Below are 18,342 nucleotides of genomic sequence, written 5' to 3'. Positions count from 1 at the left end.
TACTCCATTTTTAAGTCTCACAGGAAATTAAATGATGATACCTGCTAACTGTGCAAACACACGTACAAGAGACATATTTGTAATTTTGGTCTTGCTCATGAGAAGGCTGTAGTACTGTCATGCCACATCACATCCCCCAGATGGCTGTGGTATTGGGTGAGTTGGGCTTTGTTTTTTTTAAACCTACAAACCGTTGAATGAGTGGGTTGGGGAAATGCACTCATGTCCCGACTACGCGGTTGTACAGTCATACACACACTATATAAACCGCTTATTTCTTCTTAAAATAAAAGCTTTATCTGCCAGTTTTCCTCAAAAAGTCTGTATCCTTGGGCATTTTCCAAAAATATGTGTCCATAAGTAACAATCATTTACATTTAATACATTACAAGGAATATTTAAGTCCATCCTACCCCCTCAGTAACAGTGTGTAAAGTAGTTTGTGTAGTGTTTTGCAGATAAGAACAGTGAATGTTTTCTGTACAACTGATTCCCACACAGTATCTTCTATATGATGCCCACTTTCACCCTGTCATCTGTTCTTCGTTGTCTGGTGTTGGTGTTTAAACAGTGTTTAAACACCAAATCCTGACATGATGGAAGGAAATCTATGATGCTATCCAAGACGTGTACAGATCTGTTCAGCCTCTTTCTCCTCATCTCTGTGAATTTAAGCTGGTTGGCAGACAAGCCACTTTTTAAAGTGGATAGTTTGACAAGATACAAAGTGTGCATTTTATATGTGATGTTTTATGTGATGTTATATGCGATGGTAACCTGGCTTTCACTACCTTTGGACAGAGCCAGGCTTACTGTTCCCTGTCTTAATGCTGAGATAAGCTAGCCAGTTGCAGGCTGTAGCTTCACAAAAAAAGAGACAATGAAATTACTTGGAAACTCTACTGAATTTTATAACTGACCATAACAAGAGTCCTGTGTCAGTAATCCACAAGTCCTGGATTTCACAGACTGACTAATATTACAATTGTATATGTGGATCCTAGACTGAGAAAGAAAATGATTATCTTACTTAAGCATAAAGAGTCAAAACAAAGGGCATAGTACAAAAGTAATAAAAGTCCACCTACTAGTTTTACACTCAGGAGTTTCAAACAAATGTGACACAACATGAGCTTTAAAGGTGCTGGAGGGAAGATTTTATCTCAGGACAGAATTATATTAGTTTCCCCACTTCCAGTCTTTCTGCTAAACTGTCACCTAGCTATAGATTTATATTGAGCATCCAGTCATGAGTATGCTATCAATATGACTCTTATCAAGAAAGCTAATAAGTGTATTTTCCTAAATGTTAAACTGTTCTTTTAAGTCAGTGGAAGTTATCTAATTTCGTCTGAACTTTGGTGCCTCATGCAAGCATCTTACCTGAATTGTGAAATTAGAGGCAAATTTGGCAACATCTGTAAAGGGTACAGAAACTTTGCACATTATGTTCGTCTTGAGCAAGGTTATTCAAATTTCCCCACATGTACAAATCCTGACCTAAGGTCACGTTCTTCCGGTTTCCAAAAAGAGGGGCCAGTTCTTATTCCAAGACAGTATTTTTTAATAAGGCGCAGTTATAGCTTGCCCGTGGGGCTTAGCTGGTACATTTGCCAGCAGAGTCGGCAGCTATATTTGGCATAACGCCTTTGTCGAGGCAATTATTTTGCAAAGCCACCTCTTGGGAAGTGACTAAAGATGAGTTTCATTGATGAGTTTGTGATGACTTAAGTCAGCGGCTGACTCCTCATGGGCTGATTCTCAGAAATGATCACTTGAGTAAATCTAAAAATAAACAGACCGGTTTCTGTCTCCAAGGAAAATTAGACAAAACAGCTCAGATACTGAACATGATTTGATCAGATTTTCTAGTTTAAATGGACATAAACTGCCTATTCATCACCTTTGAGTGAACACATTAAAATTAACCCACAGGCAGTTTTAAAACCAAGTCAGTTTCTGCAGTTTTAGTAGACAGATGTAGGCAGCTGGTTGTGTTTTTTAGGCCCGTCTAAATCCTTTGCGTGAATTATTCTTCTTTATGTGTTGCCATGGAAACAGAGCAGCTGTTTTGGAGAACAGCTAATCCAGGCAACATCACATTTCAGGATGAGGTGCCATAAATAAACATATAGACAATTCACAGCGAGTCTCGGGGAAGTGAGGAGAGGACAACATTTTCACAACTGGCAGACGCTGACAGACGTGTTTACATGTGTATGAATACCCGTCTTTTACTATTAAAAGATATTCAGTGAGGTGAGGTTTGGTAAAACATTCAGTATTCTGAATGAGGAAACCTTGCTGGTCCTGCAACAGAAAAGAGGATGTACAACACAACACAGTAGGGAATGAACACAGCAGATTAAAACAGACAGTAATTTCAAAATTGTTTACTGAGAATCATACAACAGATAAATAACTACACACCACTGATCCATTGGTGTGAAAATCTTAACCTTTGTGTATTAAAAAGTTTATTGTAGCTCCGAGCTGATAAGCTGGGGACTGGTATTTCCCACGGCCTGTTTTAATCAAAAAAATAATTTTTTTTTTTCTGTTGAGGTTCATGATATTGATCTCACTTCTGCTGAACAGTGACACAGGGCTAACCTCAGTTATTACTGTTAGCAGTGTGCCAGACACTCTGAGGACACTGATGACTTTCTGCCCGATGCCGGGGATATTTTTGGCATGTATCACATGTCAGATGGAAAGCAGCTCAAACGAAATCATAGTGAGCTGTATACACGCTCAGTCAAAAGTCCGTTCTGTTCAGTTCTTTAAAAAAAGGTGTTCGGGTCAAAAATTGTGGAGTGCTTTTCAGGCAAGATGTTTGCACCTTCACTTAAATGGGCCTTGTGTAGAAACCTACACCCCCTCTGCTGCTCAGCAAACTGTTGCTATGGCAAGGAAGGGCAAAGCCAAGCTGAGCAATAATTGGAATCTACGACCAAATGGTTTTAGAGCATTTTTTCTGCACGTAGGTCCTGCACGCAGCTAACCACACTGTGGTTAGCTGCGTGCAGGACTTCCGTGCTAACCACAGGCATGTGGCTCTCCATCTCCACTATGATTCTTTTTTCAAATTCAAATTGGTTTTACATTCATGTGATGCCTTATTTAACTTTTTATTTTTTTTAAAGGCACTTTTAATTACAACTTTTACACAAAATATCATATTTAGCTTGACTGTTTAGAAATGTAAAGACATTTTGGAAAAGCAATTTTTCTGACAGTCATGACAATGTTGTATCTATCGCTCTGTGTCTCTATTTCTCTGTTTTCACCTGGTGTAAAACAAAGTTACAGAAGATACTGAAAACAAAAGTTTGAAATGTGATCTGTAGTAACCACTTGTACCTTGTTCGGAAAGGCATACCAATTAAAGGAATAGCTTCACATTTTTGGGAAATACGCTTATTCACTTTTGAATTTTGTTTTTTATAGTGCACAAAACCATAACATGTCTGTTTTGCACTTAGATCTTTAAGGTAAATAAAGAGTTTTAGAGGTGCTGATTTTGTTACCTTTGCACAGGGCTATTTCCCATACATGGTTGTATTCAAACCACACACTGTGTAACAACATTAAGACGTGTACTTGTAGAAACAAACAGAATGGAAACGTGTCGTCCTCGTGCAAAAATGAACACTTCAACTGTGGGAGAATTTGATGTTCTACAACATTTTGTTGCCTATATGCTTGACTATTCTCTGAGAATGTTTAAAGAATTGAATTTATTTGACAGTTACTGTAACACAAAGTGCTTCATATGTCTGGGTCAGACTGCAGGAATGACATTGTTTTGAGACGCACTGTTTCCCTTAGAGTTGAAATAAAACAGTTCAAAGAGTTGTGCAGCGACACCAGTGAAATCTTCAACTGTTGCGGTCTTTCCTCATAGATACTTCCTGAGCTCAAGTTTCCTGGCCAACTGACTGACATGACTGTTTACTATTACTATTAATACTACTACTACTACTACTAGCAGTAGTAATAAAGTACTTTGACGATATTCAAAAACTAACAACAGAGCGTAGATTTTATTTCATTAAAAAACATTTTTCACAGATGTAATTTCCAAAAAAAAAAGAGAAACCTCTCATAACAAAATTGTCAATTTTGAGCCCACACGTCGCTCAGGAAAAGTCTTTCAAGTTACATGTCTATTCTACTTCACCATGAGGAATCTTGCACTTCATGACACAGAGACATTTTTAGATCTGACACTTCACTGGCCTGTTTTTTTTTTATGTTGACTCACATATAATGACCAACCAAATGTGTTTCATCTGCATCGCGTCACCATTTTAGAAACACAGACCTCCTTACGGGGCTATCAGTCGTTTAAAGAAAGCTTTTAGAAGTGTTTTTTCTCTCTTTTAAGGTAATGAAAGAGGTAAGTGAGGAGGCCCTGTGTTCAGAAAGGTTTGGTTAGAGCTTTGGGTTGAGACAGCAGGTGAACATCATCTTTATAGGACCTATTTTTTAAACAGTTTCCTGCTGCCGGTTCAAAACTAGCATTATTGCATTTTTACACCAAGATGACTATAGGTCATTGATGTGCTGATGATCTCACACTAACAGTGTGACCAACAGAGATAAATCATGTGATCTCTTTGCCTCTAGCAACACCGACCACATGCTCCAGTCTTTTGACAGACATGGGTGTCCAGCTTGAAAGGACTGAGGTAATACTCGCAGCAATGATCACTCGCTTCACTGTGATTCACAGAATGACACACTCTTTCTCTCTCTGTCAAACACTGACACACACTCAAACCTGAAAAATACTACAAAAAGGCAGCTTTGCAGGGGTATGTGTTGAAATAATAAGGTTTACAAAGGAGAGCTATTTTCACAGCTGTGCAGTACAGCCTGCCCATGACTCCAGAGGTCCACTGTTTTACCTGCGGGTGTGTCGCTGCCTCCCACAGGTCATAGATATCCTCCACATGACCGTGTGAGGTCATCATCTGGTCATAGATACACATGTGGTAAGGTGCCTTGCCCTCCCCTGAGAAGTAGACGTGCTCATGGGGGGTCACACCAATGGCGTTGGCGCAGATGCCCATGAATACATCATCTATGTAAAGAGAGGCGTTCAGGGTCAGCGTGGCTTGATAGACTTTGTCTGCTACGTCCCTGGAGACGACATACCCGGCCCCAGCTGTGTAGTCAGGGTACGACATCCACTGGTACATATCAAACGGTACATAGTACTTGCTGTCTTTGCTGCGGATGGGCGGTGCCCCTCTGTGCACTCGACCAATCCAGAAGTGAGTGACGCCTCTGCTGCTCTCATCCTGCAGGTAACTCACCAGGTTGGGCATGTGGACAAAGATGTCGTCGTCAGCGGTCATGAGGAAGCGAGCGTGTGCGCAGCGGCTGTGCATCCAGTGGAACTGCATGATCAACTTCAGGGTTAGGTTGTGGAAGGAGTCTAAGAAGTCTTGTTGGATCAAATCACCATGGAGACGGTCCTCGTGGATGAGCTGCTCCTGGAAGCCCACTCTGGCCCTCTTACTCCCCAAAGGCCCCTCCTTCTTGGTCTGAGGTGCTCCTAAGGCGAACACCACCTTGACTGTCACTCCCAGTGTGTTCTGGATGTAGGTCTCATTACCCCAGGTGGATCTGATGGCTTTCCGCCTCTCAGTGTTCTCTGGGGACGTTTTGACAAAGAGGAGGAGGAGGACGTCCTTTCCGGCACACTTGTCTGGGTGGTCAAGCAGGTAGCGGAAGTTGCTGAAGCTTCTTGCTTGCTCTCGTGGGATGGTGAGGCTCTTGTTGATGTAGATGAAACTGTTGACTAGGTAGCGGTAGGAGTAGGACTTGACGTGGTTGATGACGCTGTTGTCCAGCTGCTCCCAGCAAACCATCACCACTGACAGCACCAGGCAGGTGGTCATCAGCTGCACACACGGGCATCTTCGTATTCGGCGGAACCTCAAAAACATCCTGGAATCTTGTCACCCCTTGGCGGTGGTTCCTGTCTGATGGGCGATGGTGGTGGCAAAGCAGCTACTTGTGTCAGGGTGCGCGGAGGAGACAAGACAACTGAGGCTGTGGAGGGTGAGAGTTTTGTTCCGAGCAGCACGTGGTGGGTCTTCCATCCTAGGCTTTCCACATTCAGCAGGAGGCAGAGGCAGCAGTATGGGGGGATCACTGGATTTGCTGGGAAACACCCTCCATGGCAGCAGAATCGCTCACACGCTCACAGTCACCCAGAAGATGCAGATTCATTTTTCACCCATGAAGCTGTCGTCTGAAAGATCTGAGAAGAGACAGCACATTTACTGTGGTGTTTGACCAATAAATGAAAACAGGAGTGAAAAAACGGTCACTTTTTCTTTCAGCAGCAGAAACTGAAAACGCAAACATGACACGCTTTCTGCTTGGCTAATACCTTCCTCATTTGAAAGGAGTGTATGAAGGATGTTTCCTGTTCTGTCATGTTGGGTTGGGATTTCACAAGCATGTATTTATTGTGTTGTCTCATGTGAAGCATGTTTTTTTTTTTTTAGTCAAAATAGAGTCAAATAGATCATCTGCTGTCAGCACAAGCTATTAATTGTCTCAGGAAAAACAGAGACTATTCATTCCATTAAACATGTTTCTCAGAAAGCAATCGCTCAAATGCTCTCTGTGCTGTTTGTACTGTCTATACTGTGCTCATACTGTGTACAGTGGTTCAATATTGTATATACTGCTCACACTGTGTATATTGTCATATTGTTTATATTATTTTCCAGTAAATCTTATCTTTAGTCTTTATATTTTAGATTTTTTTGTGTATTCTAGGTGCCAACAAACAGACTCAAATGTGTCTGTTTGTTGCTGTGACTGATGCAATTTCCCCATTGTGGGACTAACAAAGGTGTATCTCATCTCATCTTAAATCATTTCAAGTGTTTCTTAGTAGCAGCATAACCGAAACTATGTCAAACGACATCTTAGGTTGTGGCTGGATTTAACCTTTGCATTTGACTACACCAACATGCACCTATGGTTTCTGTGTAAAAACAGTAACGTTCGCTGAAAAGCCAAAAGTTAGTGGGTGGGCTAGAGGGGTGGGGGTGGGGGTCAGCAACTGAATGCAAAAGCCTACACAGCAAATGCTGCAACACAAGCTGGTCCATAATGGAGGGGTTTAAGGTGCAGACCCACTGAAATCGCTGAGAGCCATGGAAAGCATTCGGACACAATGGACAGTGTCAGAATAGCTCTGCAGCACAATGTGGTACAAGAATAGTCTGCTTCCGCCCGGACCTGGGCTAAAACCAAGGGGGGGATCATGATGGGCCCAGAGCCTGGGACTCCCACCGCACCCCGAGAGCTTTTTAAACATCATTGGATGGCCTCTGTCTAATGGGATCACTGGCTCATAAATGGCTTTCTTCTCTCTCTCTCTGATAATGAGAAACTCTGCCTCACCTTTGTTTTATATCAGACTCCTGCTCTTACACAGTTTTCACCCAGTTTTTGTCCAGGCTAGGCCACATCCCTTACAGCCTGCCTGTCATAAATCATGTGTCAGTTACATATGCTCTCACGCTTGCCAGCATTTTGACAGAGGATGATGGATTTTTCGCTAGACTGCTACCTTCACATTTAACATATAAGTACTGGAATATTAGTGGGGTGTAGACATTGGATTCTACCCCTGCACAATGTTGTGTTCACATCACTGAAAAATTATGTTAAAAAAAAACAAAACAAAACATATCTCAGACATGACAATGCCACAGCTAGTAACAAAGACACTGTTTCTGGAAAAACAAGTTGTTGTTGTCCAGGTATGTCCAGCTGTTCAGCCACATGCCTTCTTTAGCTCTTTATAGGAATATAATCATATCTCTATGTATACAATGACATATATCATATATATTTATACATATACAAATTGTTGTATAGTAGTAAATGTAACCTTTTCCGTCATCCATCACAAAAGACTGGTTCACAGTGTGACTGCATGAGAATGCACTGTAGTGACATTAGGAGGAAACTTGCTGAAAAACATATGATGCCACATTATCCACCTGTCTTGTTTGCTCAGTCAGGAAATCGCGATAAACTGAATTGTCTGATTATGACGCCCGTAGTGACAGGGCTCACGTTACAGGTGCCCGGTGTCATCTGCCAACAGTGTGATCCTGCTTAATTGATTTGGCCTTTTGCCAGTATTAATTTTCACTCATCAGTCTGAACTTCTTTTCAGTTTTTCCTTTTTATAATGTTTTTTTTTTTGTTTTGCTTTGTTTTCAAATTTTCTCTGTGGTCCAGTAACAGGCTAGTGCACAATGGTCACCTGTCGTCCCTGAGTTAATTCTGTTTAGCTTATTTACTGAAGGTGTTGTCACTGTCATGTCCTGTAAACAGGTTGTGCTGCTGTCATTCCTAACATAAGTGCCGTGCTACACTGCACATACCAAGAGCCTTTCCTGGGAAACAAATACAAATCTTGATCCTCACTGTCCTGTCTAAGCTGCATCTAAAACAAGCACCGTGAAAGCGAACCACCCCAGTAACATATTTCCAAAGTCACCATTTTTATAAATAGATTTGAAAGACGCAGAGAGGACTTGCGAGGGAGGGAAGAGCACACGCCATAATTCAGCTGATCACTCCAGAACTCACCGGCAAAATAAAATATCTTTGTGTGAATCCAGTACAGAGGCAGCAATGGTCTCCTTTTCCTCACTGAGTCTTCTCTTCCCCCACACAGATCCTCTCCTCTGCTTCAAGTTTACTTTTCCTTCAGATGACAGGAGGTGAAACACTTGTCAAACACAGGCACCAGTCCTTAGTGTAACAGTGAAGCCCTCTGTGTGGGAATACCTGTGAAGGTATGAGAGAGAGAGTGTTTTTTTCTGATCCTTCCTCAGCAGTCAGTGTGTGCACTCTAAAGTTGATTGTAAATGAGCCGGTTGCCTTGGGTCTTCTCACTCCCCTCCCCACAGCGTGGGAGTGGTCAACACTCCACACTGTAAAACATCACTGAGGACTGTGGTGGAATCAACTGGTATCAACTTTAAGTAAATATGTACATTTTGTTCAAGTTAATTCAACTTAAAATGTCTGGTTTTCATTTTCAGCTTCCTTTTAGAACTCATAAACAGGACGTAAACTGAGAAAACTTATTTAATATTTTGCGATCAGTTAACTCACTTTTTTTTTCACGTAGCTGCTTTCTAAGGTGAATGAACTTAAAATAATTTGTGTGGTAGCAGTGTAGTAGTACACTGTTAAATTTTTCACTGTGAATTTACAGTAAATTACTGGCTAATAATTGCCATACTTTCACAGTAACTTCACAGCAATTTACAGGAAATATATCACAGTATTTTACAGTAAATATTTCACAGTAAGTTATTGTGAATATTTCACAGTAATTTCCACTAAAATTACAGCTTTATTGTAACTTCACAGCTAGCTGTAGATCACAGTATTTTTACAATGTTGCTGTAAAAGTAATGCAACTCATTAGCCAGTAATATACTGTAAATTTATAATTTAAATAAAATATGGTACAATATGGTAAGAAAACAAAGGCCATACTCATTTTATCTTAACAAGTAGAAAATTGCAACAATAAACTTACAATAACAATAGACTGGAAATTGCATTTATTTACCATCCAAGCTCAGTTTTCATATTTCATATTTCAAAAATAAAAATTTCATAAAAACAATTTCATAGCAGTTTTTAGGGCATAGACATGGAAAAAAAAAAAGACAAAAATGTCCGAGGAGGGGACCAGGGTTACACGTCTGCATTACCATCCAGTCAAAGTTGCTTTGCGCTTTGTGCTGGACTTTGACCCAGTTTCAGGGTTAATGCCCAGGAAGTATCTGTAAACAATAAGCAAAGACAACAACTTTTGGTTTTACATAAATGTATTATTGCATGGTTTATCCAAAGCACATGCTGTAGAGCCCCTTTCCCTGTAAGTAAATCCAACACCAAAGAAAGAAATTAGTACTGAAAGCCAAGTAAGACTGTTTAGAGGCAAGCATATCAGGTGCGTAGAGATGGAGACAGACATGCAAACATTGAACAACAAATCTGTGACCTAAGCAAGCATGCTTATGTTGTTTAAGTTATCCACCTGACACCCAAGTTAAGAAATGACAATAATACACTAAAATTTATGATACCAAATCAATTTACCAAAAAGAAGCACATGTCAGCTGCTCACAGGTTGTGTACTCTTTGCCATACTATCAAGAAGGAGAAAGTTGAGGAGTGTTAGGCTGCTGAATTTGAATCAACTCAACTGAGAGAATGCTCAATGATAGCACTCACTCCCACTGTATTTAGATTTCAGTTCAGTTTGGAAATATCAGACATTGGCTGAAAGCAATAAGAATGTAGCACTGATAACAACAAATGCTAAGAAGGTAAGAGAGCAAGGTGGGTTATCAAGCAAGAGGGTCAAGCAAGCAGTCCAATACAATACAATGGTAATTTAAGTATTACAATACGTTAGGAAAGTGCGTGAGCTATCCTCAGGATACTGCAGATTTAAGTGGTAGTAGCTTGCAAAAACCGCGGCCATCCCATTGATGAAACCCTCCTGTGGTCTCATCACCGCCTCTCCTTCAATGGACAGCATCCAAAAACTGGGTCTCATAATGTCACCAGAAACGAGCAGATACCAAGCTGCGTTATTGTAAAGAAGTGGAATGCTGCAAATGACTGAGCTACTTTGTTTACTTTAACTTCAACGGTCGCGCTAATTCGCGGCTAAGTCACTGCATCTTCGCCGTCAAATAATTCACAAATTATCGACAAATGGGAACCATAAAACTAAAGAGCATAATTTAAGCTTTAAAAGTTACTTGCCTGTGTAGCAAAGCTTCGCTGAGAAAAACGGCTTTGAAATGATGTGGGGTTGCTAATGCTGTAACTAGGCTACTTAGCTTACTTTAACTTCGACGTTCGCGCTAATTCGCGGCTAATTCACTACACCTTCGCAGTCAAATAATTGACAAACTATCGACACCTGGGAAAATGGCTTTGAAATGATGTCTGGCTGCCGCGGCCGGTGCTACGGCCGCTGCTATGGGCTACTTAGCGTTTACGCTAATTCGCGGCTAATTCACCGCAGTTTCTCAGCCAAATGACTCTAACTATCCCTCCCATCAACATGCGGAGACCATAAAAAAATGAATTCCTTTCATGTACTAACTCGCACACCTAATAGCAAGTCATAACAAGCTATCTAATATTTTAAATAATGTTCACCTTACCTCTTTGCTCTCCTGTGTGCGCCAAGTGCATCTGGTTCACGGCTACGTTGCGGTTCTTTCAGGCGGTTCTATCTTTCACGTTACTTGGTTGGGCTTTTATTTGCAGGCACTCGTCGAATTTCTCTGTGTTGTCTCAAATGTTGATACAGATTGGTCGTATTACCTCGGGACGTAGCGACTTTAGCTTTGCAGGTTTTACACAGCACGTCTTGCTGTTCAGGGTCGTCACACCTGAATCCAAAGTATGGCCATACAACAGAAGTAGCATTTTTTTTTTTCGCCACCAACTCTGCTTGTCCCTCGTGCTCCTCCTCAGCGTCCATGTCGGTTACTACTGTTTGCTGAAAGCCGGGTAGTCACGTGACCATACCTGCGGCTGCCCGCAGCGTGTGGATGTGCCGTCAATTACTTCACATTGGTTTACATTAAACATGACATTAAATCGCAAATTACGTAACCGCACAGCGTGACATCGCTGTTTCAGATTAATCGTGCAGCACTACAGTGTATGGTGGCAGGAGGAAGCAATGAGAATTGAGTAATGAGAATAAGGCCTGTCTGTCTCATCTCTGTCTGAGTGACACATATTTGACGCCATCCTGGTCTGACAAGATCTGTTATTTTTAAAATGATCTTAAAAAATGCATGTGAAGCTGTGGTTTCATGCTCCTGTTTATGTGGTCTTTTGACCTTTTGATCATAATCCAACAATACAACAGGTAACTCACTCATGTGTACGATGACATTTTTGTTTGTCTTGGTGTGTCAGCCAAGACAGCCCAACACCCCCCCCTCTCACCCTACCTCACCCCCCACCAAAACAGTGGCAGAATTAGCCTAAAGTCTGAATATGTCAAACACATGCAAGAGTAAATTGAAAGGGTGATATTAACCTGCACCGTTACTTTGCCTTACTGTGATAAGATCACTGTAGTTAAGGTATTTGCATGCCCTAACGTGATCATGCGGTTGGAAACTGTGAAGTGGTAACTTTTTTTTTTTTAAATTTGCCTTGTTCTTTTCATTACCCTAACAAACACTTATTTTTTTTTCTATTCTAACAGCAGGTTACAGTGCTCCCACTACAAATCCACTGAGGAAATTGCTTTGCATCAGAAAACGTATATGGGGTTCCTCTCCGCTTATTTTCCGTTCAGTGCAGACTCAGATAAACAAGCAGCCTCCAAACTGCCAAACCTCATTTAACAAAGCAGCTGCTCAGAATTTCACCTGAGAGTTTAGCAACCACCTGATACAGTAGATGGGTGTCTAAAAATATACAGAATGGCCTGATTAGAGGAAATGTTTGTCAGGAGGTCACAGATGTAGAGGACTACAGTACAAGATTGCTAAGTGTAGGCCTGTGTGCACTCTTACTCAGAGACACAGACCAAATACACACATGCTTCTTTGTTACAAAAGCAGAACTTGCTTTCGGCTGATGATCGCTGTTTGTTTGCATAAATGAAAACCTTCGACCTGCTCTCTAAAACATTTGCATGTTAATGTGTTCCTTGTGCAACTTTAACGTACAATAAGACACAGGGGGACAAAATCCCCAGTCCTATTTTCTTTTTAGAAACGTTTTATAAAGTTCAGCTGAAGATATCATGGGTCAGATCAAGATCAGATTATTTAATATTATTTCTTTTCCTTGTTTTGCATATGAAATTCCCTGTTTGTGCTTCTGTAGAGTACGTTTCCTGGATGTATGGGCGACGCAGGGATATTAAGCAAGTGACAAACAAGTGACTCATTTTGTAAGACACCCACTTAATTTGGTTAACTCAGACAGCTGAAGCCTCATGTTTGCTTCATTTGAGTTGTGGTAGGAAGAGTTGAAATGTAGACCGGCCAATAGGCCTATAGTTGGAAGCAATTATCACAGTAGCTAATGACACACACACACACACACACACACATATATATATATATATCAGTAAGGTTTTGGCGCAAAATTACACGAGGACACATCTGCGTGAGCTGAAAATGTTTGTAGAAGTAAGTGAAGTAAAATGACTTTTTTTTTTGCTGATTCCAGAGCTTCATGGATCTGCTTCACAAACATACAGAAACACAAGACAGGAGAGAGAATGGAGGGAAATAAAAGGGGAAAAAAACACACATACACAATCTCACAGACATGATCCGTGTGTTCGCTGCTAGTTGTATGGCTAAACATTCGCTAAACGAATAACCACAGATTTGCATGAATGACTGGAGGCAAAAACTTGCTTTGCTTTCTGTCTGAATGCGTCAGATTTTTAGCCACACTTCATCACAGAGCCTGACAGCATGTTAGTGTGTAGGCATATACAGAATAAAAAATGGCGCCCTTTTTTTTTTTCTTTTTTTTTTTTTTTTTTCTTAACTGTTTCGACCTGATGAGGATGTGGTCAAAACAATCTCTTCTTGTAAACAAGACAGTAACTGGGGGGAAACTTGTTCTTTTTCTGGTGGTTTAAACAGTACAATAAGCACTGGTGTTGTGCAGCGACAATATGAATATTTAAAAGTAAAATGTTGAGCCACTACTGACCAAAGAAAAAAGAAAAACAATGTGTTGTGTCATTTCTTAATTTTGTTGCTGTGGTTTATCTGTAGCAAAATATGATCAACACTGAAGAATCAGGCAGAAGAACTGAATCTACTTTGACGCCATTGACACTGAAACCAAAGTGAAAGCTCTCATTATGTTTTACATTGAATTGAGTCCAATTTTCAGTCATGACACTGAATCAGTACTGATTTACACATTATCTAAAAGCGTGCCGTAGATTGAATTGTAGTTGATTTTGATATATTGAAATGTTGCAACAATGAACTACCAGAAACCAGACCTTTCAAAAAAATGCAAACTTTTACAATACATTACTCAATTATTATGTAAATAAAATTGAAGACATGTCCAAAAAAATTCAAATGACAGCAGAATCAATCTAAATTTACATAAAAATATTGACTAATGAAATCATTAAATGTGGCTTTGTTATGACCCCTATGGTGACTTCAGTTTATCCCCTGTGTTTCTGGTATTTATTGCCAACTTGTGTCAGCTGGGTTCACCAGTATATCTCAACAGTGAAGTAAAAATGAAGGGTAAGTATTAATGTGTTCCATTTTTCACAGGGTGAAGGGAGAGGTAAAAATGTTATGTGGCGATAGTAATGATGTATGATAAAACTATAAATTCAAAAAACACCTTTAGGCTACCAGTTCTAGTATATGCACTGGTATTTACATGCATTTATGCTCCTCACACCCCCTGACCCTGGGTCAGTGAATGTGAACATTAGAACATGTATGTGGACGGTGAGCTGAGAGCGGATCGACTCTGAACATAGAGCTCTGCCCTCCAGGGGCCTCAGACTCACCGGCAGCTTCTCTCTGCTGCAGCTGCTGGTTTGGCTCTTTTCATCACAACTTCGTCATGTGAGTTTTGCTTTTTTTTTTTTTTTCGTTTCGACTTTAGAAGGAGATGGAAGTAAAATCACCCCTGACTGTGAGGGAAATCTCTCTGGGAATATAATGATACAGACATCAGAACATCAGAACATCAGAAAAGAGGTGGATGCACAAAAAGCTTTTTGTGGCAGCATATAGTTAATTGTTCTCTCTTGTTAGCAACAGCAGCTGTAATTACAAAGGATAAGTGAGAAACCTGTGAGGTAAAGACAAGGACGCAGAAGACTAACTTGTATAATTTCTCGTCTAAGTGCTTTATAATTGAAATGACATTTAAAAAGGCTGCTAAAGGCATCACTATCCTGATGAACTTGTGGTTGAGAAGCCACAGCCTGGGCCAGAACGACACCTTTAGTGCACCTCAGTATACTACAGTACAAATAACACTCAACAATCTTCAGAGTCTAATGTAGTGTAGATTCATTGCAATCAATATAATAAACTGAGCAGGAGCAACTGAAGCTAGCTCTGTGTGCACTCTCCTTTATGTTTTACATACACTAATCCCAGAGTGGAGCTAATCTATTAGCTATACCCCCACATTCAATTCACATTCCTCCATCATTTCTTATCTGGACACACCTAACCTCACGAAAAAGATGCATATTTTCATTTACTGTCCTCTGTCTTTTCTGCCATTATTTCCACATCACACACATCCCATTAAAACATAAATGACAACCTCTTTTTAGATGATAAGCTGTAATCACTTCTCAGACTGAGGTATCTGAGGTATCACCATAACTTATATAATGAAAAAAATAAAGTTTTACTTCAGTGTAAATGACTGAAATATTTTCCACAAATGTCTTTAGCGGTTTACACCACAGTGTGGAACAGCAGACAACGATTTCCTTTTCTTCTTAAGTCTACCGCCACGCTAATGTCTCTGTGAGTCTGTACTCCCACACTATAGTCCATAGCTAAATGCTAACATGCTTGCTGACAAGCATGCTTGCTAGTTTTATCTTGTTAGCATGGGGGGACAGAAAAATGTGCGTTTGATTTGTTTTATCATTTCCATAGTGTATCAGATTATCCTAGTTGTGCATGTTTAAATGTACATGTAAATGAATATGCTGTTTGTGAATACATACATACATGAAGTGTGCATTGTATGTTTGTCAAGCATGTCAAGCACGTTGAATCTCCCTTGAGGGCTTTTCCTGGAAGCAAGTTTAACAAACTCTGAACCTAACTTTCCTTTGAGATTCTGCAGATTTGTCAGCAGCACATTCAATCTCCTGTTTTACCACCTAACCCTAAAATCCTAACTCCCAAGGGGTTCTGCTGGATTCAGATCTAGTGACTGTGGATATCATTATCGTGTTCATGAGACCAGTTTGGGACGACATTTGCTTTGCAACATTATTCTGCTGGAAGTAGCCATTAGAAGATGGTGCACTGTGGCCATAAAAGGATGAACACGGTCAACTACAACACTCAGAGAGGCTGTGGTATTCAAACCATGGCTGGTATTAAGGGCCCACAGTGAGCCAAGAAAACATTCCCCACACCATTACACCACCACTACTGTTCTGTTTGTGCTGTCTGTTCTTCGGTAACGACACCATAGTCTAACCTGAATGAGATTATTCCTCAGTCATTCACAGGTTTACAGGAAACAGATGAAAGGTGTATGACCTTGGTTGGATTTCACTGAGAACAGTTGCTTTCTGTGCCCATGTGTCTGTTTTGTCTCTGATGCTCACCTGGTCGCCAGTATGAAGTTCATGCAGGTTCTGTGTTCCTCTGTTATAGTAGAACTTCTGCTTTACTTCTTGCTGCTCCTTGGACTTCTTCTCCTTCTCCCCCTGCTTTGTTTCCTGGATGGGCAGGTTTGACCTCAGGCAGCGTCCCATACGGAGTCATGCTAGTGACACACCACACTGAAGCTGTTGTGCTGTGTGGTACACAAGCAGGCACCCGAAGTGAGTTTCACTGCCCTTTATCTTCTTCATCAGCCTTTTCCTCTACAGCGTGGGCAGTGAGAACTTGAAGCTGTGTGCACAGACTTCCTGAAAATATTTCTGTGGCTTTAGTGGCATCTTCAGGAGGTGCTATACAGTTTGAAACTTGACTTGCTCCCATCCATGATGGTTTCATGATTTTATGAGCTCCAACTTCATATCTGTCACAGGCAGTGATCATGTTCACATTTTGTGATCACAACGTTGCTCACGTTAGTGCTTGCTGGCTGCTTTGGGTCAACAGTTCAACGTCACATTCAGAGTGTAATTTTGAAGAATATATAAGGACATTTAATTTTAATTTGGCACATCGCTAATTTTACACAGGATTCCTAATGACTCTGATTTTTTGTTTCCATGTTAATTTATTCTAATCAACTTCTTTTCACTTTACAAAAAACATAAATATAGTTTTCTTAACAATTTATTACCAACAGACCAAGTTTTGAGGATTTCCAAGTCCTTCTCAACATTGTACCAAAGTCCCCACAAAATGTTTCCAAGAGCAAAATAAATTTGTATATGTAAAGTCATTATATATATATATATATATATATATATATATATATATATATATATATATATATATATATATATATATATATATATATATATATATATATATTTATTTATTTATTTATTTTTTTTTTTTACAGCACTGTTCACAGCAGTTATTTTTGTCACAGTAGTGCAGAGGATGCTGTACATCTTTTTCCGTTGACTGGTTTCATTTTCTCTCACACTTTGGGGGAAGTGCTCTTCTTTTTTGACTGCACCATGTGTCTTTTGTCTAAAGTGTATTTCTTTCTCAGTGATTGCAGTAATGCATGTGAAATGTTTTATAAAGAGTTTTATAAAGATGGACAGTAAATAGATTTTAATTCTGAGCTGAGGACGAATCCAAGATGTGGAATATTTGAATGTGGACAGAGGACAGAGACATTAATCTCTGTCCTCACACTGATGACTGATTGATCATAGAAGACTTAACCTTGGTAAAGACAGGCCTTGGGTTACAATCCAGAGTCGAACCGTGATTTTGATCTTCTCTTGACCTTAACTCCAATAAGCTCTTTAATATTTAGAGTATGAATGAGTACATGAAACAGTGAGTCAGACAGCTGAGTAAAACCTGTCAGTGAGACATCAGACTCAGAGTGAAAGTGGTCTCTGTTTCTCTCAGTTCTAAACCCGGTTTCTGAATTTTGAATGCAGTGCCTGTTATTTCAAATAAAATTTGCTTTGCTTTACCCGTGAACAACATGACCATTGATGATTAACATTAAACACAAAGTACATCTGAGGCTGATGGGACTCTCACTGTTCTCACGCGTATTTTGTCTTTAGCTAAAATATCTCAACAAAAGTTAATGCAATCCATCCAGAATTAGTTGTAGTATTTAAATCTAGAACATAGAGCCACGCTGACAGCATGGCTAAAAACTGAAAGTTGTTGAATGTAGTTTGGTCTGTGAACCTGACATTTAACATACAGCTTATAGTATTCTGGTGCATGCTCCCCATGTATAAGGACATTTAGTGAAGAACCCATTTAGTGAAAAAAAAAAAAAGCTGGTGAAGCAGTGATGAAAATTAACAGCAAACGAGCAAACACGTTGATATTATCAAAATAGATTTTATTCTAGACCTTG

General features: G+C 40.1%; 1 protein-coding gene across 4 annotated transcripts; it reads right to left on the bottom strand.

Annotated features, from left to right (window-relative positions):
• Positions 1–2,378: 2,378 nt before the first annotated feature.
• On the bottom strand, positions 2,379–16,626 carry b3gnt5b (UDP-GlcNAc:betaGal beta-1,3-N-acetylglucosaminyltransferase 5b). Of its 4 annotated transcripts, none has more exons than XM_041055440.1 (3): positions 16,433–16,626; positions 8,641–8,841; positions 2,379–6,277 (listed from the first exon to the last, which is right to left on the bottom strand). In XM_041055440.1, the coding sequence occupies exon 3, from the start codon at positions 5,958–5,960 to the stop codon at positions 4,797–4,799; it is 1,164 nt and encodes a 387-aa protein (XP_040911374.1). In that variant the 5' UTR covers positions 5,961–6,277; positions 8,641–8,841; positions 16,433–16,626; the 3' UTR covers positions 2,379–4,796. The 4 variants fall into 4 exon arrangements, with proteins under 4 accessions (XP_040911374.1, XP_040911377.1, XP_040911376.1 ...); XM_041055443.1 differs by having other exon boundaries at positions 8,641–8,758; XM_041055442.1 differs by lacking the exon at positions 16,433–16,626 and adding an exon at positions 10,488–11,399.
• Between the last annotated feature and the right edge of the window lie 1,716 nt (positions 16,627–18,342).

The sequence above is a fragment of the Toxotes jaculatrix genome, chromosome 14 (assembly GCF_017976425.1).
Source record: "Toxotes jaculatrix isolate fToxJac2 chromosome 14, fToxJac2.pri, whole genome shotgun sequence".
NCBI lineage: Eukaryota > Metazoa > Chordata > Actinopteri > Toxotidae > Toxotes > Toxotes jaculatrix.
This window is presented reverse-complemented; position numbering and strand designations above follow the sequence as displayed.

Excerpts from the sequence above, each read along its gene's own strand:
- b3gnt5b (XM_041055440.1), bottom strand. The coding sequence starts at position 5,960 with ATGTTTTTGAGGTTCCGCCGAATACGAAGATGCCCGTGTGTGCAGCTG.